The sequence below is a fragment of the Lygodium microphyllum genome, chromosome 19 (assembly GCF_053477565.2).
Source record: "Lygodium microphyllum isolate KBCC chromosome 19, Lygodium_microphyllum_v1.1.10, whole genome shotgun sequence".
Classification (NCBI taxonomy): domain Eukaryota; kingdom Viridiplantae; phylum Streptophyta; class Polypodiopsida; order Schizaeales; family Lygodiaceae; genus Lygodium; species Lygodium microphyllum.
The window spans coordinates 14117913-14138605 of NC_141153.1; the positions used below are offsets into that span (position 1 = coordinate 14117913).

At 36.8% G+C, this 20693-nt stretch overlaps 1 protein-coding gene across 4 annotated transcripts in view; it reads right to left on the reverse strand.

The window, feature by feature from the left end:
- Positions 1 to 17583: 17583 nt before the first annotated feature.
- The window catches only part of LOC148019584 (SOUL heme-binding family protein), a 57174-nt gene continuing 54064 nt past the window's right edge, over positions 17584 to 20693 (reverse strand). For 2 of the 4 annotated variants that reach the window (XM_087699595.1, XM_087699597.1), the window contains one exon: positions 17584 to 17970. In XM_087699595.1, coding sequence (XP_087555721.1) covers positions 17896 to 17970 — 75 coding nt within the window. In that variant the 3' untranslated portion in view covers positions 17584 to 17895. The other 2 variants (XR_015694836.1, XM_087699596.1) reach the window with 2 other exon arrangements.

Genomic DNA, 20693 nt, shown 5'->3' on the forward strand with positions numbered 1-20693 from the left:
CCTCTAGTCTTAGCTCGAAATAGTTGTACTACTAGGGTGGAAGATGTTCCATATATATGTAGATGCATTGTGTACCTTTTTTAGCATTACTAGTAGTCGGCATCATCCTATAGTGCTACCTATCTATATAACTCTAGAGAAAGTCCAGACTATCTCTATTTTGGAAGGCTCCAAAGTCTTTGCATTAAAAAAAATTCCTAGGAAATGACCTCAACTACAATAGGCAATAGTCCCATCTCTTCTTTGGCTATCTCTATAACTCTAGAGTGCTATGTATCTATATAACTCTAGAGAAAGTCCAGATTATCTCTAGTTTGGAAGGCTCCAAAGTCTTTGCATAAAAATAAATGTATAGGAAAGGGCCCCAACTACAATAGGCAATACTCCCTTGGCTATCTCATATGGCATTAAGGACTTACTTTTGATCATCCAAGAGATAATCATGACTAGGGGCCTCTCCGTCTACTCCCATCCATCATCAATGTCCTTGCTATTTGGTAGTGATTGCTTTGTTGTAGCTCTCCTCCAATGGTACATGCTTGATCCCTTAATAAGAGCTCCATATAGGATTGCAAGTGTAAATAATGTTTTAAAGAGCCAAAGCTTCATTTGAGATTCTTGGAATTGTATATGTGCACATTGGTTCTCTATGGCTCCTAATGCCGCATAAACTTGAGCCAATCTATACCTAATTGCTCTCCTCAATGTGAATCTCAGCCCTAGAAAAGTAATCCTAGATATATACATCGCTAGACCTCCTCCATTGCTACCCCTCCTTATGTGAACTTCAGCACTAATCATATGATTCACTAGGTGGAGGTGTTAAGCACCATAATGTTGATCTTCCTAGGGTTCATTGTGAGATATCGCTCTTGGCTAAAGGCATGTAGTGCACTTAGGTAGTGTTGCAACCCCTCTAGGGTGTTTGAGATAAGCACAATGCCACATTGACAAGCTTCCCATTTCCCCTCTTTCATGGCTACCCATATCTTGGATATTTCATCTAGTCATGCTTTGAATTGTGGCGGTGTGAGCTCATCCATGATCCACATTTTGATCGCTTAGTGCATCATGGAGTCACTAATTGAACCCTTTTCTAATAATGGTTGGAGTGTCTTAGTTGTTCTTCTTGCCCTTGACTTATCCTATGTATGACATTGTGAATTGAAGCAAACCATAAATATTCATTGTTGCAAATTGATGAAGAAGAGGCATATAGATTATTACATGAAAGAGCGTGGTAGATATGAAATGAGGATATGGGTTGGATCTTTTAATCCATTTGGTCAACTTGCTAGCTTTATGAGGGAAGTTAGAACATACCCACTAATAACGAGAGCAAGTACTCTAAGAATGATTAATAAGATTAATAGTTGTAGATGTGTATAGCTTGTAAATTCATATAGCTAGAAGTAGATATGCTATTGGTATTATTAAATCTCCACCCTTTAGTGGCACCTTAATCTAGTTTTTTGATCATCATCATCAGGAGCATATCCCATAAGGGTATGCTATTATCCCAAATGGGTGTGGTGTTGTAATTTTTGGTATGCACATTCGGTTAGAACAATATAGTTACTCCAAGGTAACTAAGTTCACTAGTCCATATGTTAGTTTTCTTGAATGTTAGTTGTGATTTATTCTTTAGTATATAGGGAAGGGTCTGATGATGTTCTTTTGAATGGAAGAATCGGGAGTAAACATTCTACTTGAAGCAATTTGCTTGGCAAATAAGGGTATGAAAGTCCATTCAAAGTGGGGATGGCATATTATCAATCATTATATCACTGAAAAGATCTTGATGAGTAGAATCTAAATCCTCAATCTTCGACAAATTGGAGCTTGCTTGTGAAATTGAGTCCCCATTTTTAAAGGGTATTATTGTGATATTGCATTTCTTAGAATACCCATTTTTTGGTTCAAAACTCCCCTAATATTGGTAGTAACTGTCTACTTTGAGGATTAAAGTACTTATATGAAAGTGGGCTTGACCTTCCGCCTTGGTGAATTCTATGCATATCATCAAATTTTCAAATGTAAAATTTTTAATTCTTGAGAGTGTTTTCAATACATCCCTAAAATAATAATAATGAATGAGCTTATCATGTCTTTGAAGCTTTATAAACTACTTTTGAACTTGTGATTATTTAAATATTATTTTTTAAATAATCCAAGCCTATCTCTCCCAAGAAGTTCTCCTCATTCTTGCTATAGTTTCTTAAATACTCTTTACGCTCTCATGACTATTTTATAACTCTCACTATTTAGCTAAAATACATACCTTGTACTTGATCATACAAGTAATATGTAACAAAAGAGAACCATCTCATGACATGTATAATGAGAGAGAGAGAGAGAGAGAGAGAGAGAGAGAGAGAGAGAGAGAGAGAGAGAGAGAGAGAGAGAGAGAGAGAGAGAGAGAGCATATGCATGTGGAGCATGCATGCATACACACAATGAGTGATAGAAAAGGATTACCTCATCAATCCTTTTCTATCTTGAGTATATTGAGTTCATGACGCATGCCAATTAGATGACCTTTCATCAACACATGTGTATATGCACATTCACATACACACAGATCATGCATACACACTAAGTGGTATGAGAAGATTGCTACTCATGACATGTTACTATCGAGTTTACAAGGCATGCAATTGGCAGTCATCCCCTACACACACACGCGCGCGCGCGCACACACACACACACACACAAAGAGATGGCTTCTCTATATCTGAATATATTATTGATATTGTTTAATAGGTGTTATATATATATATATATATATATATATATATATATATATATATATATATATATATATATATATATATAAGTTGAATGATAATATGCCTTACAATGTTAATTTTTTGAAAAAAGATAAAGATTAATAGTAGTATAAGAATTATGATTTATTATAATCTATTTATTTTCAAAAGATATATTTAAATATAATTTAGATTAAAAATATAATTAAATATTAAGAGAGAAATAAAGACTAGGAGTGGAATAGTGGGGCCAAGCTTAGGAAGGATACAGAGGTTGAATGTACACATGTGCGCACACACGCACATGCACGCATGCACGCATAGTGGTAGGAGAAATAATCACATTTACCTAGCCCCACATAGCATTTATATAGGTTTCTGGAAAGCCAGCTAGGGGTTTGATTTAGCCCAACAAGCCCACCAAGAAAATTGGAAAGCCTAACTAAGTTTTGGTAGCTATCAAGTCACCTTCAACTTTTCGAAGAATAAATAGTGATTAATGCAAACATGTTAACAATGTAATCACACACCCTATCCATTTAGACTAGGAATTCTTTCTAGATCTTCGTTTCAATTGGTTGCCATGGCATAACATATATACGTTGAATGTCCCAAAAGTATACACCCTAATGCATCTACTGTAATAAATCTACTTTACACTTCCTCGTCCCTTGAGAATTGCATTAAACCAAGCAATACTATCCATGGGCTTCGATGGGTCACCCATAAAAATGCTAGAGTAGCCTTTTTATCAAATCACAACATAGTTGCGCAAATGTTGTCTATGTCTAGTGCCACCCTTTTTGCCAGTCCCTCTGGCTTCTCCTTTATACTCCTTTAGATATGTTTTGCTAGTATTTTAGATACTAGTTGTAGATTCACTTTGAGCGGTAATCTGTGAACTTCCTTATAGTCAATTGCCTTGCTGCCTTATGTTTTATTGATCATCACCTCAATAGCCTCCAAAGGTTCTTCATCTATTTCACTTCTTCCCTCCCTCTTCCTATAAGGTTTCTTGCGAAATCCATCTCATGATTGTTATTGCACTTCAATATTTCTTCATCATTTCTTAGCTCCTACTTCATTCTACTCTCATTCTACTTAGGAGCTCAATAGCCATTCCCCATGCTATGTACTACATGGCAGGTATGGCCACATACTGACTTAACCATGGGGGATATGGACATGTGTAATGCATGGGGGACTATGGTCATGTGTAAGAAGTAATGGAAAATAAAACCACACATAGGGTGTAACTCTTCACTACCTTAACACCATTAACTTTCAAAAATTTCAAATATTTATCACGAGGGAAAGTTATTGGGTGCTTCTATGGCCCTCAAATCTTTGTTAAAAAAGAGATTTTTTTGTAAAGTCCGCAAAAATCTAATTTGGATGCCAGAGCTAATTTGAGATTATAGGATTTGTTAGTAATTGATTAATGAATATACTTAATTAGACCTTGTAGAATTGGTTGCTAATTGAAGCTCGTCTTCTAATTAAGTTTAATATTGTAGAATGTGATAATTAAATAAATTGAAGGTCATTTGCTAATTGAATTGAAGGTCATCTTGTTAACGAAGTTTGTAAGTTTTTCTTCTAATTGATTGAAGGCCATCTGCTTATTAAATTTGTGAGTGCTAGGTTGAATGGCTTCAATGTTAATTTAAATTAATGCATAGCAATGTAAAGCAAATGTTATTTTTTCTTATGCTACATTTTCTTCAAAAAAATTTCAAAAGTAAACTTACTCCTATGCGCATGATGCTAATTCTATACACATGTTGGTATTTGGACATTTTTCAAAATTTAAGTGGTTTGAGAGAGACTTAAGTATGCCTATTGTTGATTGGGCGCAATATTGTGTAAGAACCTTAATTAAGAATGTTAGTTGAGGATGACATGTAAGGCTATGCTACAAGTGCACTATGTGATGAATGCCATGTTCATGCTGCATGTAGGATGCAAAAAGAGCCTCTTTCACAGTCCCTTATGTATAATTAATTGTCATATCTTTATAGTGCCTTCTGAATATATGACTATTGGTTGCAGTGACACATTATGTCTAATGCATTGTGACCTATACAAATGATTCAAGTTCTTTTATCATTGTAAAGTGATAGGTCAATTTAGCTATGTTTATTGAATTGTAAAGTGCTTACCTAAACTTGTTTTCTTTAACCAATGCAAAGTTCAATTATTTTGGTGTTCATTTCAAGTTTACCATTCCATTCTAATGCATTCTCCTTATTATCTTGCCCTCCATATTGTTGCAATTCATTTCAATTTAAAGTTTTATGTGATTTAGACTCGCTTTCACCACACTCACCTATCAAGTCTTATCCATAATGATGGGCTTCATATCCTACTTTGAGGACCAAATTGTTTGTATTTGGATAAACACTAAAGTTCGATATGAATATTCCTTGTTTAAATATCAAATTGTCAACTCTCTTTCCCTTTTAATTGAGGGTTTGTAATTCTACATACATGCATATATAGGCCAAGGAGAGTAGCTATTCTGCAAGTCCACTATGTGATGAATGGCTTCTTAATGTAGGAATGGTAGAACAAGTACCTATTTCACCAATCTAATATAAATCCTAGTTGCATTATGTTAATGGTTACCTCATATCCGTTACATAAAGTGGATATCAAGTCTCAATTTCAATGGTTGAATAATGTAGGGATTGTTCTTCATATGTTTTCTTCAAAGTAATTAACGAAAGCTAATGGAAAGGGGGTGGCTCACCAAGGAGATGTTAATATAGCCAAAATTTTTAACTAGTTTCTCTTTTCCATCATGGGAAAAAAACCTAATTAGCCATGGGACTATTATGATTATGCTCTCTCCTTTTTGGAAGCCATGTCCCCTTCAATGTGCTGATGCATGTTGCATGTCTATTGGATAGACCATTTAAGTTTCAAGAGCTTCACCAAGTAGTATTGAAGGTAAAAAAGAATAAGGCATTGGGCAAGAATGGATTGCCAATTGAATTTTGTCAGTAGTTTTGACATTTGTAGGTCTGTTACTTGACCAAAATGTTGAAAGGTGTATGCAAGAAGGGTTCCATCTTTGTCTGAAGTTAATGCTAGCATAATCAAATTATTTCTAAAGTCTTCCAGGAGAGTCCTTTGTAAAGATTGGAGACCCACAACATTGGTTAATGTTTCCTATAAGATCCTTGCTAAGGCATTAGTGTGCAAGATCAAATTACTACTAGGAGAAGTGGTTCATCTCAAGCAATTTGGCTTTGTGCATGAAAGAAGCATTCAAGAGGCAATAATGAATCTTATATTTACAATTTATCATACTTTGGGTCTCAATCAAAAGTTTGTCCTAATTAAGGTTGATCTAGATAAGGCATATGACCATATCCATTGGGATTTTATTATGCTAACATTGGCTATAGCTAGTTTTGGCTTAGGATTTTGTAGGGCCATGGGTGCACTCTTTGCCAATGCATCTGCTTCACTTTGCATAAATCATTTTTTCTAGAACCTTCCCTTTGCAATGTTCGATTAGACAAGGTTACTCACTTGCACCTCTTCTATTTGCCCTCATTTGTGATCCCCTTTTGAGGAATATTGATGTGTTGGTTCAAAGGAGGACTATCAAGGGTCTCCCCCTCCTTGATGATGGCTCAGTATTTTCCACTCAAATGTTTGTCAATGATAATATGAATATCATCTCTAAATTTGAACAAAGCATGCCTCACTCTTTGGGCTATATGAGGAATTTTTCTATGTTTCAAGTTTAGTTGTGAGTCATGCTAGAACTAAGGTGTTATGGCTCCATTATAAGGAGACCAATATGATCTTACCTAAGTTTCATCTTGTTGACATAGGGCTTGGGAAGGTTATCACATATTTGGGTACCCTCAAGGGATGGGCATATCACAAAAGCAAAGATTCTTGTGGCTATTTAACAAGCTTAATGGGAAATTGCAATACTAAATGAAACTTTCTCTTTCTACTTATGATAAGATTATGGTGGCTAAAACACATCTTTCACTCCATGATGGCATTTTTGGCTTCGGTCTTCCCTTTAGCAAAGTAGCATGGCGACTTCTAGAGAAGAAGTTTCATGATTTTATTTGGACATCTAATTCGAGGAGAGATTGACACTCCATATATTGGGAGCAAGTGACTTCTCCGCATTAGTCTCTGGTGGGCTTGGATCCCCTCATCTTTTCAACAAGTCAACTAGTTTTGCTTGCAAGGGGTTGCAAATGATCAAATTTGCTCGACCTTGGATATTTCTCCTAAAGTTCTAGATTATTGCTGTTGATTTGAGAGGAATGGAGACACAATGGCATGATACATTGCTATTAAGACCTTGAAGATTAAGATCAAGTAGTTACATATGGCTAACTCCATTATTAATTCATGGTGGGCAATGTTTCCTCAAAGAAGTCATTGGATTGGAGACCCTATCAAGGGTGATGTAAGTCTTAGTCTTTCTATGTCGATTAATTCTTTACCAATCAAAGTACTGATTGAAGCAAGCTTCTTTGTGGCCTCTAAGAATCCTAAGCTCTCTTTCACATTGTACAAGAAGAGGATTCATCAATGGCATGACCTTTGAAATTCTCAAGGTATGGATTAGATACCCTTGTTGAATGTTGCCTCTAGGTTTGCTTCGTCTTATGAGGAGATGAAGGCTTCCCCTAGGATGTCATGGTCCTTCAATTTAAGGTATGCCGCCTACATGATTTCCTCCTTTCTAGAGCTAAACTTAAGCGAGTTGAGTCCAAGCATACTTGGCTACTCCTGATTTGGAAATTCTTGAACAAAAGGAACAAGCATTAGTCTCTAGAATCTATGCATTTCATCATCTTTAAAGTCTAAAATGCGACCTTTTCTACTAAGTTTAATTTATTTCTTTGGAAGCTATTATGAGGAAAGCTTCTACACAAGATTATCTTAATGCCCTATTTTTCATCATGCCAATGATAATGTTTATAATCGATTCTGGGAGTGTAGGGGTGTAGGTCACTTTGGTATAAGATTTAGAATAAGAATTTCAAAGTTCATCTACATGATAAGATCATGTGGAAGCAAGCTCTATTGGGAGTGAAAGGGAGGCTAAACCCTACCTTGGTGTCTTCTTGGAATGTCATAAGAGCCATTTCCCTATTTTCCCTATGGGAAGCTCAAAATGTAGTGGTTTTTAAGCATGTCTTCAATTTTAACCCCTGTGGACCATTTTTGTAAGGTCTCTGCTTGGATTTTGAGGGCGCTCTCCTCACATGAGGGTGCTAACATGTCTAAGATAGTGTATCTTGAGATTTCTTGCTTTTTGTGAGTTTCTTCAAACAAATTAATGTGCATATTACTTACTTTCTAGTATTACAATGCACCGCATTTCAAAAAAACATTTACGTCCACCATGTAATGCTTCTTGTTTACAATACATTTGGTTAATGAGATTTTGTTAAATTTGGGTTTATGAACCCATATTTTAACTTAATGATCTTTGGACACTTAAGTTGTGATACTAAAGGTATACACATTTGATATTTAAGTTGGATGTGTCTCATAGTGACAAGACTATCCTAGCTTAGCTAGTGGAGGACATTGATAGAAGTTGCAATGGATAGATGTGCTAGTGGGGTGCTAAAGTTAGATCTTGGTTAGGGACATTAAATAGCCCCTTGGAAATGACATTGGTGTCATGAGATTACATATTTGATTGATTTAATATCCCAGACTAAATTTTAACACTTTTAGATTCAAGAGGTTAGGAGTTTAAAATTGAGATTTGATAGCATTTATTTGAAATGAGAGTAGGCTGAATCTATAGGATTAGGCATTTAATATTATTTGATAGAGGATTAGGTAGTACTAAAATCCTAATTATGTTAGGGCAATGCAATCTATTGCATTTTTTGGGGCTAAAAACAAAGGATAACCATTATGCAAGCATTTTGGGAAAGATCTAAATGCATGTGAAAAGGGGCTAGTTGATAAGAGGTTGAGAAGAAATAAATGGACTATGATGTGGGAGGGGAGAGAGACTTTTCTCTAATCCAATGCTCATCTCTTCTACCTCAGCAAATCAAAATTTTCTTAGCCCTAATCTTCTATTATATACTTCATTTCAATGGAGATTAGGATTTGCCAACCTAACTTGGGATGCATACATGAAGCAATTAGAGATGTATGAAGCCCCACTATTATAAAGAAAGAGAATTATAGTAGATATGAAGACATTCAACACATCATTATGTAAGAGATTTGCATGCAAAGATTGAAATCCTAGTTTGGCTACCTAAGTTTTCAAACTCAAGGGGCATATTGGGGATCATTGTTATTGGTGATCTTCTCAAGCTAGAATTAAATTTTTTCTCTCTTTTGTATATGCTCCCCCCTCTAAGTTAGATGATGTGAAATCTAGCGATGAAAATTGAAGATTACTTTGTAGATTTTAAGTTGATGTAGTGCAGATTTCTCATTTATTGTTCTCAGTGTGTTTGAGTAGGGATAAGGATTTGCATGAGAGCATTTGAATGCATGTATCCATATGCCAATGATTGAGAAAATTATTGATGCAAATTTGGTGTAGACAATAGAATGGGTGAGATTTTGTGTCTACAAATGCATTGATTTGCATGCACCATGAATGAATTCAATTTGGGCACCCCTAATGGTGGAATGAAGAGGAAAATTGAATCTTGTGATTGCTGGTTTTGGAGAACAAAAGAGTATTCTAAGTGTTGTTGGAGAATTGACTCGGTCAATAAAGGAATAGAGGATCCTTTGAGAGTGGACCTCTGAAATCGCGAGGCAAGGCCCAACTCTTCTCAAGGATTGAGTCAATTCTTAGATGTACAACAAGGATTGAAATCAAATGAAAAGAAATATTGCAAGTGGTGCCAACATGTTGGGGCCAATTGTGTTGTCTTGTCTCAATCTCAATGGGAAATTTATCCCAAAGTGGTATGATGGTGAAATTTTCAATTTATCAACTGTTTGATGAATTTATTTCTCGTTACAAATTGTTATAGATTAGCTTATTTTAAGGTCCCACCACCCTTCTATAAAAAGAAAGGCTAGTGTCATGGTTTCATTGTCGAGATACATCAACTCCCTTGAGTATGTGTATGTCTCTTTGAGTTGTCAAGAATCAAATTATGGGTGGTGATGCATCATTAGAAGATTATGGAAAAATCCAATGCCTGATTTGGTATCAACTTTCAACATGGGTAGCATTGCTAAAAGCCCCAACTTTAATTATTGTGTCCAATAAAATATATTAGTAAACTTTACTCTTATGAGAATACATTATATAATCAAATAAACTATACAATTATAATACTAATGAGTACCATTGATATAATATTGAAACCTCACTTTTTAAAAAAAATACTATTGGTTAAATATTATGAAATTCATATTTTGTGAATTGTTCATTCTAAATGTTAGTCTATTATTTGCTCTAAACTACAATTCAAATGGTTTAATTTTTGTGCATGTGTGCATGTCTATGTTTATATGTGCACACGTGTATGTATGCATGTGTACATGTGTGCATGTTTATGTTTATATGTGAATGCATGGGTATGTATATATGTGTGTGTTTGTGTGGTCTCATAAACTTGTCATTTTTCTCCTCTCTCTCTCTCTCTCTTTCCCTTGTCCTTCCTCCCTCAGTTTCAATGGCTCTAACCCTTGTGAAGAAGAGGATAATGCCTTGCCATCATGACAACAGCCCTTAGCTAAAAAAATCCCCCTTCCTTGGTCATCACGTGTCAAATTGTCAAGAGTGTCCCATTTAGTCCCTTTTTTCATTGGGCCATCATGGCCTCCTTCACCCACTCCTATACTAGGGGAACCAACACTAACTTGCCTCTAGGGTTTGGCCCCTACTGCTCTAAACTGAGCTCTTACTCCCCCCAACCCCTATCCTAACCCTCATGTCTATCAACCCTATCTCCCATAAAGACAACCCTGTTGCAAATGATCGCCCCTCCCTATCTTCTATACCCTAAAGGCCCTAGATACTTCTGACTCATCCCAACTAGTATTTGATCAACTACCATATAGGTAAAATCATCATGAACTACAAAGAAAGGAGAGTCATCGACAAGTTGCATGTGGAGATGTATGCATGGCATAGTATAGTAGAGAGATGGAGAAACCAAGATCTTAAGAAAAGGGATTACATTGTAAGCACTCTTCATGATGAGTTTCCATAGTCCTTTGCCATAGATAGATTTTTTAATGATTACATATGGGCATATATTGTGAAACACCTTTCCCACCTTCATTCAAAAGCACATGATACCTATAATAATGGATTATTAAAGCCTAGCTAGTTGGATCAAGGTCAATGGGGGTAGATAAAGGAGGAAATAAAGGAAATTCCCAATAGGTGGAGATAGCAAAATGAGGTGGCATGCACGGAGTTGTAGCTAACTCATCATCATATCCTGGGAGTGATGGTGAGGTCTCCTTTGAGATAGGCTTTGTAAGTGTATTTCTCCATGTTTGCTATGATCTAGATTTATATCTTAAAGTTTGTTCCAATTACTTATCCAAGAATACCACATTTTCCTAAAGGATATAATGGTTGAATGTTTTAGTGGGCAAATATCATGGCTAAACACACCTTTTCTTAATTCACTCTATTAGTGTTGGTACATTGAGCCAATCATAATGTTTTCTATGCAAAAGATGAGGTAGAGTCTTTATTTTTATATACCAAATAAATAGATATACACTCACAAACTTAATGTATTTTAGCAGTCATAATGTTTTCTTTATGGAAGATGAGGTAGAACATTTACTTTTAAATACTAAGCAAATAGATACATGACACTTTGTTGCCTCTTTTTAGTGGTGAAAAGTCAAATGTAGTACCAAATGAGGCAAATTTTCACTGTAGGTTTTGAATGAATCCAGACGTCAACCTATTTTGCATCCTCTATAGGTTTTGAAGGAATTCGCACATCAACCTATTTTTTATGCAAATGTGAATCATCTACTTGCCAATTAGAGCATAGAGATTGAGAAGTCTAAGACTATGCCAAAATTATTGGTTCAACAATATACCAATAAGTCAAGTACATCTTTATCTATTCATATTTGCTCTAGCTCATAGTGCATCTTATACATCATATTTATATGTATTGGTTGTCTTTAATATCTAATAAAGGTAAATTTATTTTTGTTGAAGAGTTAAAAGATTCAAAAAATCCCAAGGTTTTGACTAGCAAAAGCAAGATTATAAAGTTATGACTCCTTAATTTGAGATAAGCAAGAAGTAATATTATACATGGTTCCTATTGTGAAAACATAAAATGCTTCCCCTATTTTGGGTGCCTTAAGAATTAGTGTTTTAGATAAATCCATCTTCACATCTTCGACGGCCACCTCACATACCTTAGTCCATTCAAATACATGGATGTGTGACAGAGGTTTCAAATACATGGAGCGACTTCAACGATCTGTCGATTACAATTTGTGAACCTATTGGCATTCATATCCTTGACAAACTCAAAGCTACAGGCTAGTAGCATGGTCGCTCAGAGGATTAAGTCTCACCATGGCATATTTGTCAATTCTTGTATTCACATAAAGAAAGAGGCTTCTTCTTTTATACAGTGTAGATAACCATCTACCACAACCACATTCATCAACCAATTAGGGCACAATGGTAGTTGCACAAAACCCACTATTTCATGATCGCACTAAGCACATTGAGGTGCATTATCATCATTTTAGGAAGAGACTTTATGTAAGAGAGATTAGCTTGTTGAAAAAGACAATACAAGACAACCTTGCGAATCTTTTGACAAAGGCTTTGCCTCATGAGAAGTTTGAAGCTTTTCAAAAGGTTACTCCCTTTTGTGGATTGATAGCTCACTAAGCTTAGTAGTTTCCTATACATGAGTGCCAATTATGTTCATACGTCACTCCCAAGGGGATTTGTTACCTTATTTTGATGTATAGCCACATTCAATGTATCAACAATAATGGAAGGAAAGGTCTCAATAAGTTGGTTGCAAAATTGAAGCCACCATTAATGTCTTCTTCAAAATGATAAAAGCTCTCTCTAATCATTTCTCCAAGGAAAGTGCATCTCTTTCCTCATAAGAGTTGTGAAAGAAGAAGAGATGACACAAGTATCTCAAATACCTATCATATTACTAATTTGTCCAATTAATCTTATGACTTTCTAAATATTATTTCATATCTTCACTTTATAGAGAATTAAAATATTTTCTCTCTTCTTCTAAAATATTGTGACTTAGTAATACTTCTCTTTGTCGCAAAGAATTGCATGGAAGGATTTAAAAATATACCAAATTTCTAGCACATTTTGAAACACATGACCATGCTACCAAAGGTCCTCATTCAATAATTAATGTTGTTTTGGTCATATCCTCAAGGGTCATTCAAATAGGAGAAAACTTGTCAATTAAATTGTACATTTGGTGGCATGCTACAAAATTTACTAAGGAGTCCATGAAAGGGATAGAAATGGATTAGAAATAGTGGCAAGATTCAGTTTTCTATAGTTGGTACAAGACAAATTTGCAATTTATTTGAATTTGAAAATATACTACACCGATTTGGCCAAGGTTGACTACTCTTTGGTTCATTAACATGTTTTGTGAAGTCCTACAATATCTTTTTCACATCAATTTCAAGGAGTATTATTGATGCTTGAATAAATAGCTACTCATCACCTTTTAATTCTTACACTAAATTACTACATCCATACCCAAATCCTTGTTCAACTTAACTTCAATAAACCTCTCCATGGATTAAAACTAGCTTGCTTAAACCTAGGCATCCTTAATAGCAGGTTTTACTTCTCTTCAAGATTATCCATTAAAGCTACCAAATTGACCTCAATCTCAGTCTTGCAACCTTGGTTTTTAGCTAACTCTTTAAACTACCCTAGGGATGAATCCTTCTTTCATATGCCATTCCCACTTTGAATGGGCTTTGATGTTCTTGATTTCCAATTTAAATGCTTCAATTAGAATGTTTACTCACATTCAAATGAGCATCGTGAAACACTTCCCTATGTACTCGAGCATAATTCAAGATAACATTCGAGCAAATTGACATGTGTACTAGCGAAGTTAGTTATATTACAGTAACTATATTGTTCTAACCAAATGTGTACACCAAAAGTTATAATAGCACACCCTTATGGGATAATAACATACCGTTATTGGATTCCTAACGATAATGATAATCAAAAAGCTTGATTAAGCTGCTACTAAAGTGTTGAGATTTGAAAATATCAATCTCGTATCTACTTCTAACTATGAATTCACAACAAGCTATACCATATCCACAACTCCACTAGGGAACTGAGATGAGTGCTACAATCGCTAGGGTGTGTTCTATGCACCCTTCATAAAATCAATAGATTGACCAAATCAGTAATGGAAAGTCAACTCACATCCTCATTTCATATATATCACACTCTTTCATGTGACAAGCTATCCACATATGCTTCATTAGTTCGTGACAAGGCATATTTATAGTTCACTTCAACTCACAACATCATGCATAAGATAGTTGAGGGAAAGAAGAACTTACCTAAGATACTCCAAACATTATAAGAAAAGAGCTCAATTAGTGACCCCATGATGATGCACACCAAGCAATGAAATAATCAAGAAAATTTTGAATTTGGAGACATAAAAGATAAATTTGAAGCACTAAGAAGTCAAAAATTTCAAGGGGACCAAAATGTGGATCATGGATGAACTCACACAAACACAATTCAAAGCATGACCAAGTAAAATTGCCAAAATGTGGATAGCCACAAAAGAGGGCAAATGGGAAGCTTCCCAAGGTGGCATTGTAATTATCTCACACACCCCAAAGGAGAGCAAGTTAGGAAAGATAGACTCAAGGCTATTCAACATTAGGGGCATGGAGAACCAATGTGCACATATACAGTTCTAAGAATCTTAGATGAAGCTCTAGCTCTTTGACACATTGGTTACACCAACACTCCAATTTGGAGCATGGAGCAAGTGATCACTACCAAATAGAGGGGAGATTAACAACGGATGGGCATAGACAAAAAGACCCCTAGTGATGATTATCACTGGTATGATTAGAAGTAAGTTCTTAATGCCACATGAGATAGCCAAAGAAGAGATGCATAGCTAGCACTATAGTGTGATATCGAGTGCTAGTAATGCTCACTATGACACATGGTTGTAGTTGCATGGACTACATATGGATCATCTTCCACCTCTATAGTCAAGCTTCTTAGAGCTCAAACTAAGGGAGCTCAATAGGATGATCAAGATGGACATCACCTAAATACATATAGCTAGGACTTGATTGACACTTCCCTAGAATCTTAAAAAAACAATGGCATTCTACCGAAAGCATCTTCTATATGCATCACTCAATAGCTTTGTGATCTAGTCAAAACATGGATATCCACCTATCCCATGGAGTATGATGTGCCATTGGTCAGCTCCACACCTCCTTGCACCAATCACAAATAGACACAATCTTACTATGGAGTAGATTCCCTTCCACTAGAAGTTTGGATCCATCAGCTTCAATTAGAAATTGAGAAGCACTTTACAAACAGTTGAATTGTGTTCTGTGAAATTGGGGGGCCCTTCCAGTATTTGTTCCATGAGAGATTCAAAACACTAACTAGGGTGATGGACTTCCTAGAGAAGTGTTGGCTTGGACTATTTCTTTTGGATTTGCAATAACTTAGACATAATCTCTTGTAGTCTTGAGGTAGGTACCTTCAGACTCATGATAGTGCACCTTTATTGACTTTTTTAGGGTTGCAATTACACATCCTACATCAAAGTATACTTTAGATTGAGTCATGGTTCCACTACACAAAGTCACCTAAGGCAAAGCCACCCAGAGATGCAAAGCACGTCACCCTCGGCTTGTGACCCCTTGTCCTTGCTCAAGACACCACCAAAGGATACAAATGATACTAGCACATCATCAAGCAACTCTACATCAATGTTTCAACTTATCCATGCTGGATAAAAGCATGAGACATATCTTTATATGGTACTCATCCCCATCTCACTTTCACATTGAACTAAATCCCATGTGCAATTTTAGTAATTTAGGTCTTTGTTGTTTCCTAGCTAGATGTTTTCATTTTTTTTAAAGTTTCATTATCCTACTTGGGAAACATGATAGCGCCTTGAACTTCAATTGTATCTATTTTTGTCTCATAAGCTAGTTCAACCTTTTGTAGTTGTCAATACAACTTCCCTCCCTCCTTCCCTCTCTCCCTATGTGTGTATCTGCAACAAACACATGCATATATAGAGACATACACACATATTCTGTCATTTAAGCTCACCCAACAATTCAATTGGACTTTTTTTTTTTTAAGGTGCAACTTTTCCACATTCATATCCCACACAGAAAGCTTTCTCTGTGTTGAGATGACTCAAAACGGTTGGTATGATGAGGAGGGTCTCCAAACTAGAGCTATATTACAAACAAAGGTGGCATTAGGATCAACTACTCTAAACAAGCACAACTACACTTCAGACACCACATACGGTAAAAGAAGAGAGCTTTCTTAGCCCAATTGGAAAGAGACTTGTACCAATTGTTTTTAAGCTAAGGGAAACTCTTCAAAGACCCTTGTAACTGTAGAGATTATCATTTACATTGATAAAATAAAAAATGTCTTAACCTTTGTCCTTGAGATGTGTCTAGTTTTGGGAGACTCCTCAAGAGTAGAACACAAATACACGAAAGGCATATCTAAAAACAACTTATTAATTTCTTCCTAAATATCTAGGTAGCTTCAAAGTAGCCTCAATTTACATCTAGGAGGATTGAAGAGACTCTAGCATAGTCCAACTTGCATCTACACAAGGGGTATTGATTGATTGTGCAATATAACTTGGCTTATCCAAACGTCCTAGATCTTGAACCATGCATTAGTGGCACAAGCACAAGAGCATAGAGAAGATGATTACTTGGGCTAGCATTAGGTCCTAGAGAATAAGACTAAAGCTATGTGACAATGATTGATGAGGGCTTTCTCAAGACAATAAGTATATTATTGTTTTCCTAAGCACAATCGTGCAGTTCTAGCCTTGTACCCTAACCTCTTCACATCTCAATACCCTCATCACCAATGATTGTATCAATTAGAACTTTCTTTCAATTTTTGGCTTTTACTAATTGTTTCTCCCATATATCTGTACCACTCTACAAATGGTTGTAACTCATGGTCTTAAAGGTCATTTTGAACTTTTGCAAATGTTAATAAAACATTTCAATCTCTCTCTCCCCTTCTCTCAAACTGCACAAGATCTTACTCCATTATGAAAATACAAATTGTGGAACACCACCTCTATTGTACACATAGAAAGCCATGTGAATCGAAATGACAATGTTGCACACACAAAAATAAAAACCCCATTAGCATAAAAGGCCTAGTAATGCATAACATAATTTATGGCTTTGGGGACAAGATTGGAACCATTAAGCTTCATTCAATTAGAGAACACATCAATATTTAAGGTGTCTTAGATGGTCCCCACCTATTTGGGACCTTGTCATGCTAGTGGAGCCTTTATCCTATCATACTCATGATTATGAGTTCAACCGAGCATTTAACAACTTTTAAGTTTCATTCCTCACAAGGATACCTTGGTAATTAGTTTAAAGGAGCTTTGGACATATTGTTTAGTACCTTTAAGTTCTATTCCTTATAGACAGACTCTAGAGCTCTGTGCTAAAGAGCTTCTAACATCCAAGCTTTACACATTAACCTTTACAACAGCTTACAAGGTTTCATGATATTTATTAAACGAGCCCAATGTATGGAAACACAAGAAGCACACGAGATTAAATTAAGTACGCCACCTGGGTATGGCAATCGCACTAATTTGGTTTCCAATAGTTTGCCTTGCCGACATTTGAGAGAGGAATCATTTGGCACAAGCCTCTCGGAACAATCTTTTCATACAATACAATCAAATGTACAACATTTCCTATACTACCATTATATACAGTAATCTCTGAATTTTTACACCAACTTTTATAACCCTGATTTTTCGGTACTAGGCCTCCTGAACTTTCAATACCTTGAAACTCCAGTAGCATGGGCATAGCATCCATGAATACTTTTAAGCTAGAAATCCACGCTGACAACTTCCAGGGCTATCTCATTTCGTCGTAAGAAAGGAGGGGTAAATGGAGGATTGTACTGCATACAATAATCAAACACAAATCAAATTTCATATATTGATACATATGCTATGTGTTGCTTTTAATCCTCCATTGCAAGTGCTTCAATGGTGGGTGGTTCAATGGTGGGTGGTTTAATCCTCCATTGCAAGTGCTTCAATGGTGGGTGGTGAATTCATTGGCATGCAAAGTATGCGTGGACTGTCAGAGGATCTGGCCTGGTGAATTCATTGGCATGCAAAGTATGCGTGGACTGTCAGAGGATCTGGCCACTACTTTGAATGGTTCTTGTAAGCTGCACAAGGGCACGGGTGTGATTTGCCCGCTTATTTTCAGTGGTCACATGACGTAATTTTCAGTCCGCTAATTTTTAGTGGTCACATAACGTACTTTTCAGTATCAGAAGACTTAGTCTTGCACATTGGTCAAACTGACATGATTTATCATCAGGGCACGTAAAACTTGGGATGTTATATTGAAACTCCAGATTTTATAAAATCTTGTTCCCACCAGATGTTGGAAGCAACCAATCTTAAGCATTGACTGATAAAGCTCTTTCACCAGGGAGTGCTGCAGCAGGAGGGGCTGCATTTCCACTGGGTTAAACCTGTCAAAATATTGCAGAAACCAGAAGAGGACGAACTCAGTAGCCAGAGGAGTTACATTTTCAGAAATCTGACGGTTTAAGTCCATTTACAAGTCGCAGCAGCCAAGAAAGGGTGGCAATAGCAGCCAGATGGAGCTGCATTCTCAGACATCAGACACTTTAAGTCCATCCCACAGGGTTGCAACAGCCGCGAGCAACAGCAGACAGATGGCGTTGCATTTACAGAGAGGTGACAATTTGAGACTATGTCACTATCCACAAGTTGCACCAGCCAAGAGGCCAGCAACAGCAGCCAAAGAAGTTGCATATTTCCTGTTGGGACAATTTGAGACTTAGTGTTTGCAGCAGCCAAGATAGGGTGGCAACTAGCTTGTGGGTGCAGGAGCCATTAAGTAGGTATCAAATGAGGCCGATCTGATGGATGATCCCTTGGTGTTAGAAGCAAAGAAACCTGCTTCCTTTCAGACACTCCCAAGGGGATCACTTCAATCCCAAACAAGAACATTCACATCTTGTAGGAGCCATCCTTGTGGACCATCCTGGGTTCAGAAGGAGCCATTTGAGTCCTTGAGAGGGCCAACCTAGCCTCTCAAGGGGGCTATCCTAGTCCCACTTGGGGCTACCATTGGTTGGAGAGTTTTTCCTAACTGTGTTTCCAAGTCAGTGACACTGGCATTTCGCATATTACCAAGAAGTAGAGTATCAAGAAGATTTCCAGCTCTAGATTCACATCAAGACCAAAATAGAATTCAAGCTTGCATGTACCAAGACCTTTACAAAAATTCATCATCTCCAAGTTGGCATCAACACACACCTACCACCCCTTTGAGAGGGAGATGTGTACCCTCTCTCCTTTCCATGGACCGTTTTTCAGAGCACTGTCATACTGAAAGTTTCACAGTTTTACCACTAAAAGCAGAACTTTTCTTTTGCTCCTCATTTAATTTTGTAAAATGCATAATCTCTCCAGTTTCATTTCTTTTCCAGTCTTCATTTTGCTGCCAACATGTCAGTGAGAGGAGGCATATCCATATAGGGAACAAGTATAGCATCCACAGATGGTGACAAGTTTTTAGTCAACACAAGCATGGTGACCTTAATCCAAACACAACACATCCAAGTCGTGACATAGATATAACAACTACAGATAATGATGTCGCAATGGGACCACCACATTCTGGTTAATGAGTTGTTTACTATAACATAAAACTCCATCTATCATGTTCCACAAGGATTCTGAAACAGATTTTCATTTGTGTGATCAGCAACTTATGTGGCTCACCTGACTTCACACCAACTTGAGTGGGATCTGCAAGAGTGGGTCTGAAAAGTGTTAAAAGTGGTCATATCACAAGTTCAGGAGCGCCCCCAGCCTAATTTAAGGGCACACTCTTTATTCTTTATTTGGTAATTGGCCAGCCTGTTTTGTGGTAGGACAACTCCTTTATTTTTGTCTATAAAAGGAGAGAGAGTGGCCACAGTCCATTATCACACTTGTACTTGCAGATTCTTGGTGTGGAGAGAGGGAGCTTGTGGAGTGTGTGAGCTGGCGCTCAACCATTGTACTCTTGTCATAGTGGATTCCTATTCCCAGTTACATCTTGTGCATTGTCTCTTTCATCGATCTTGTGTCTTTCATTATTGCACGGTGTAATTTGCTCTTCTAACACAGCTTCCAAAACTCAGGTCCAGACATACCCGTTTCTGAGTACACAACCAGGCTAGGGAAGGCAATACATATGAGTAAATCAAGACAGTCCCCAAAACCACTCACCATTGCTTTAGGCATGGCATTACTCAGCCCTTCTTCACAGATCTCTCAAGGAGACTGGAGGACAGCTTTAGCCAAAGAAGATCACATTATTCCAGAAGCTAGCAATTGGCAGCTACGTTAAAGTTGGCAAAGGCCCACTGGCACGCTCAAGATGTGATGCAAAAATCTCTAAGACTGGTTTCTCATGGTATGCATGAAGAGACAGCAATGACCTGCTAAACAGTAGCATGGATCACAAAGGGCCGCTTGTGGAAATGAGGACTTCCAAAGGAGCATTTTTAGACAGAAACAACAACATGATACTGTCATAGGGCAGAGCTCATCATAGCTTGGTAGATCTGAACAGCATATACAGCTAGTC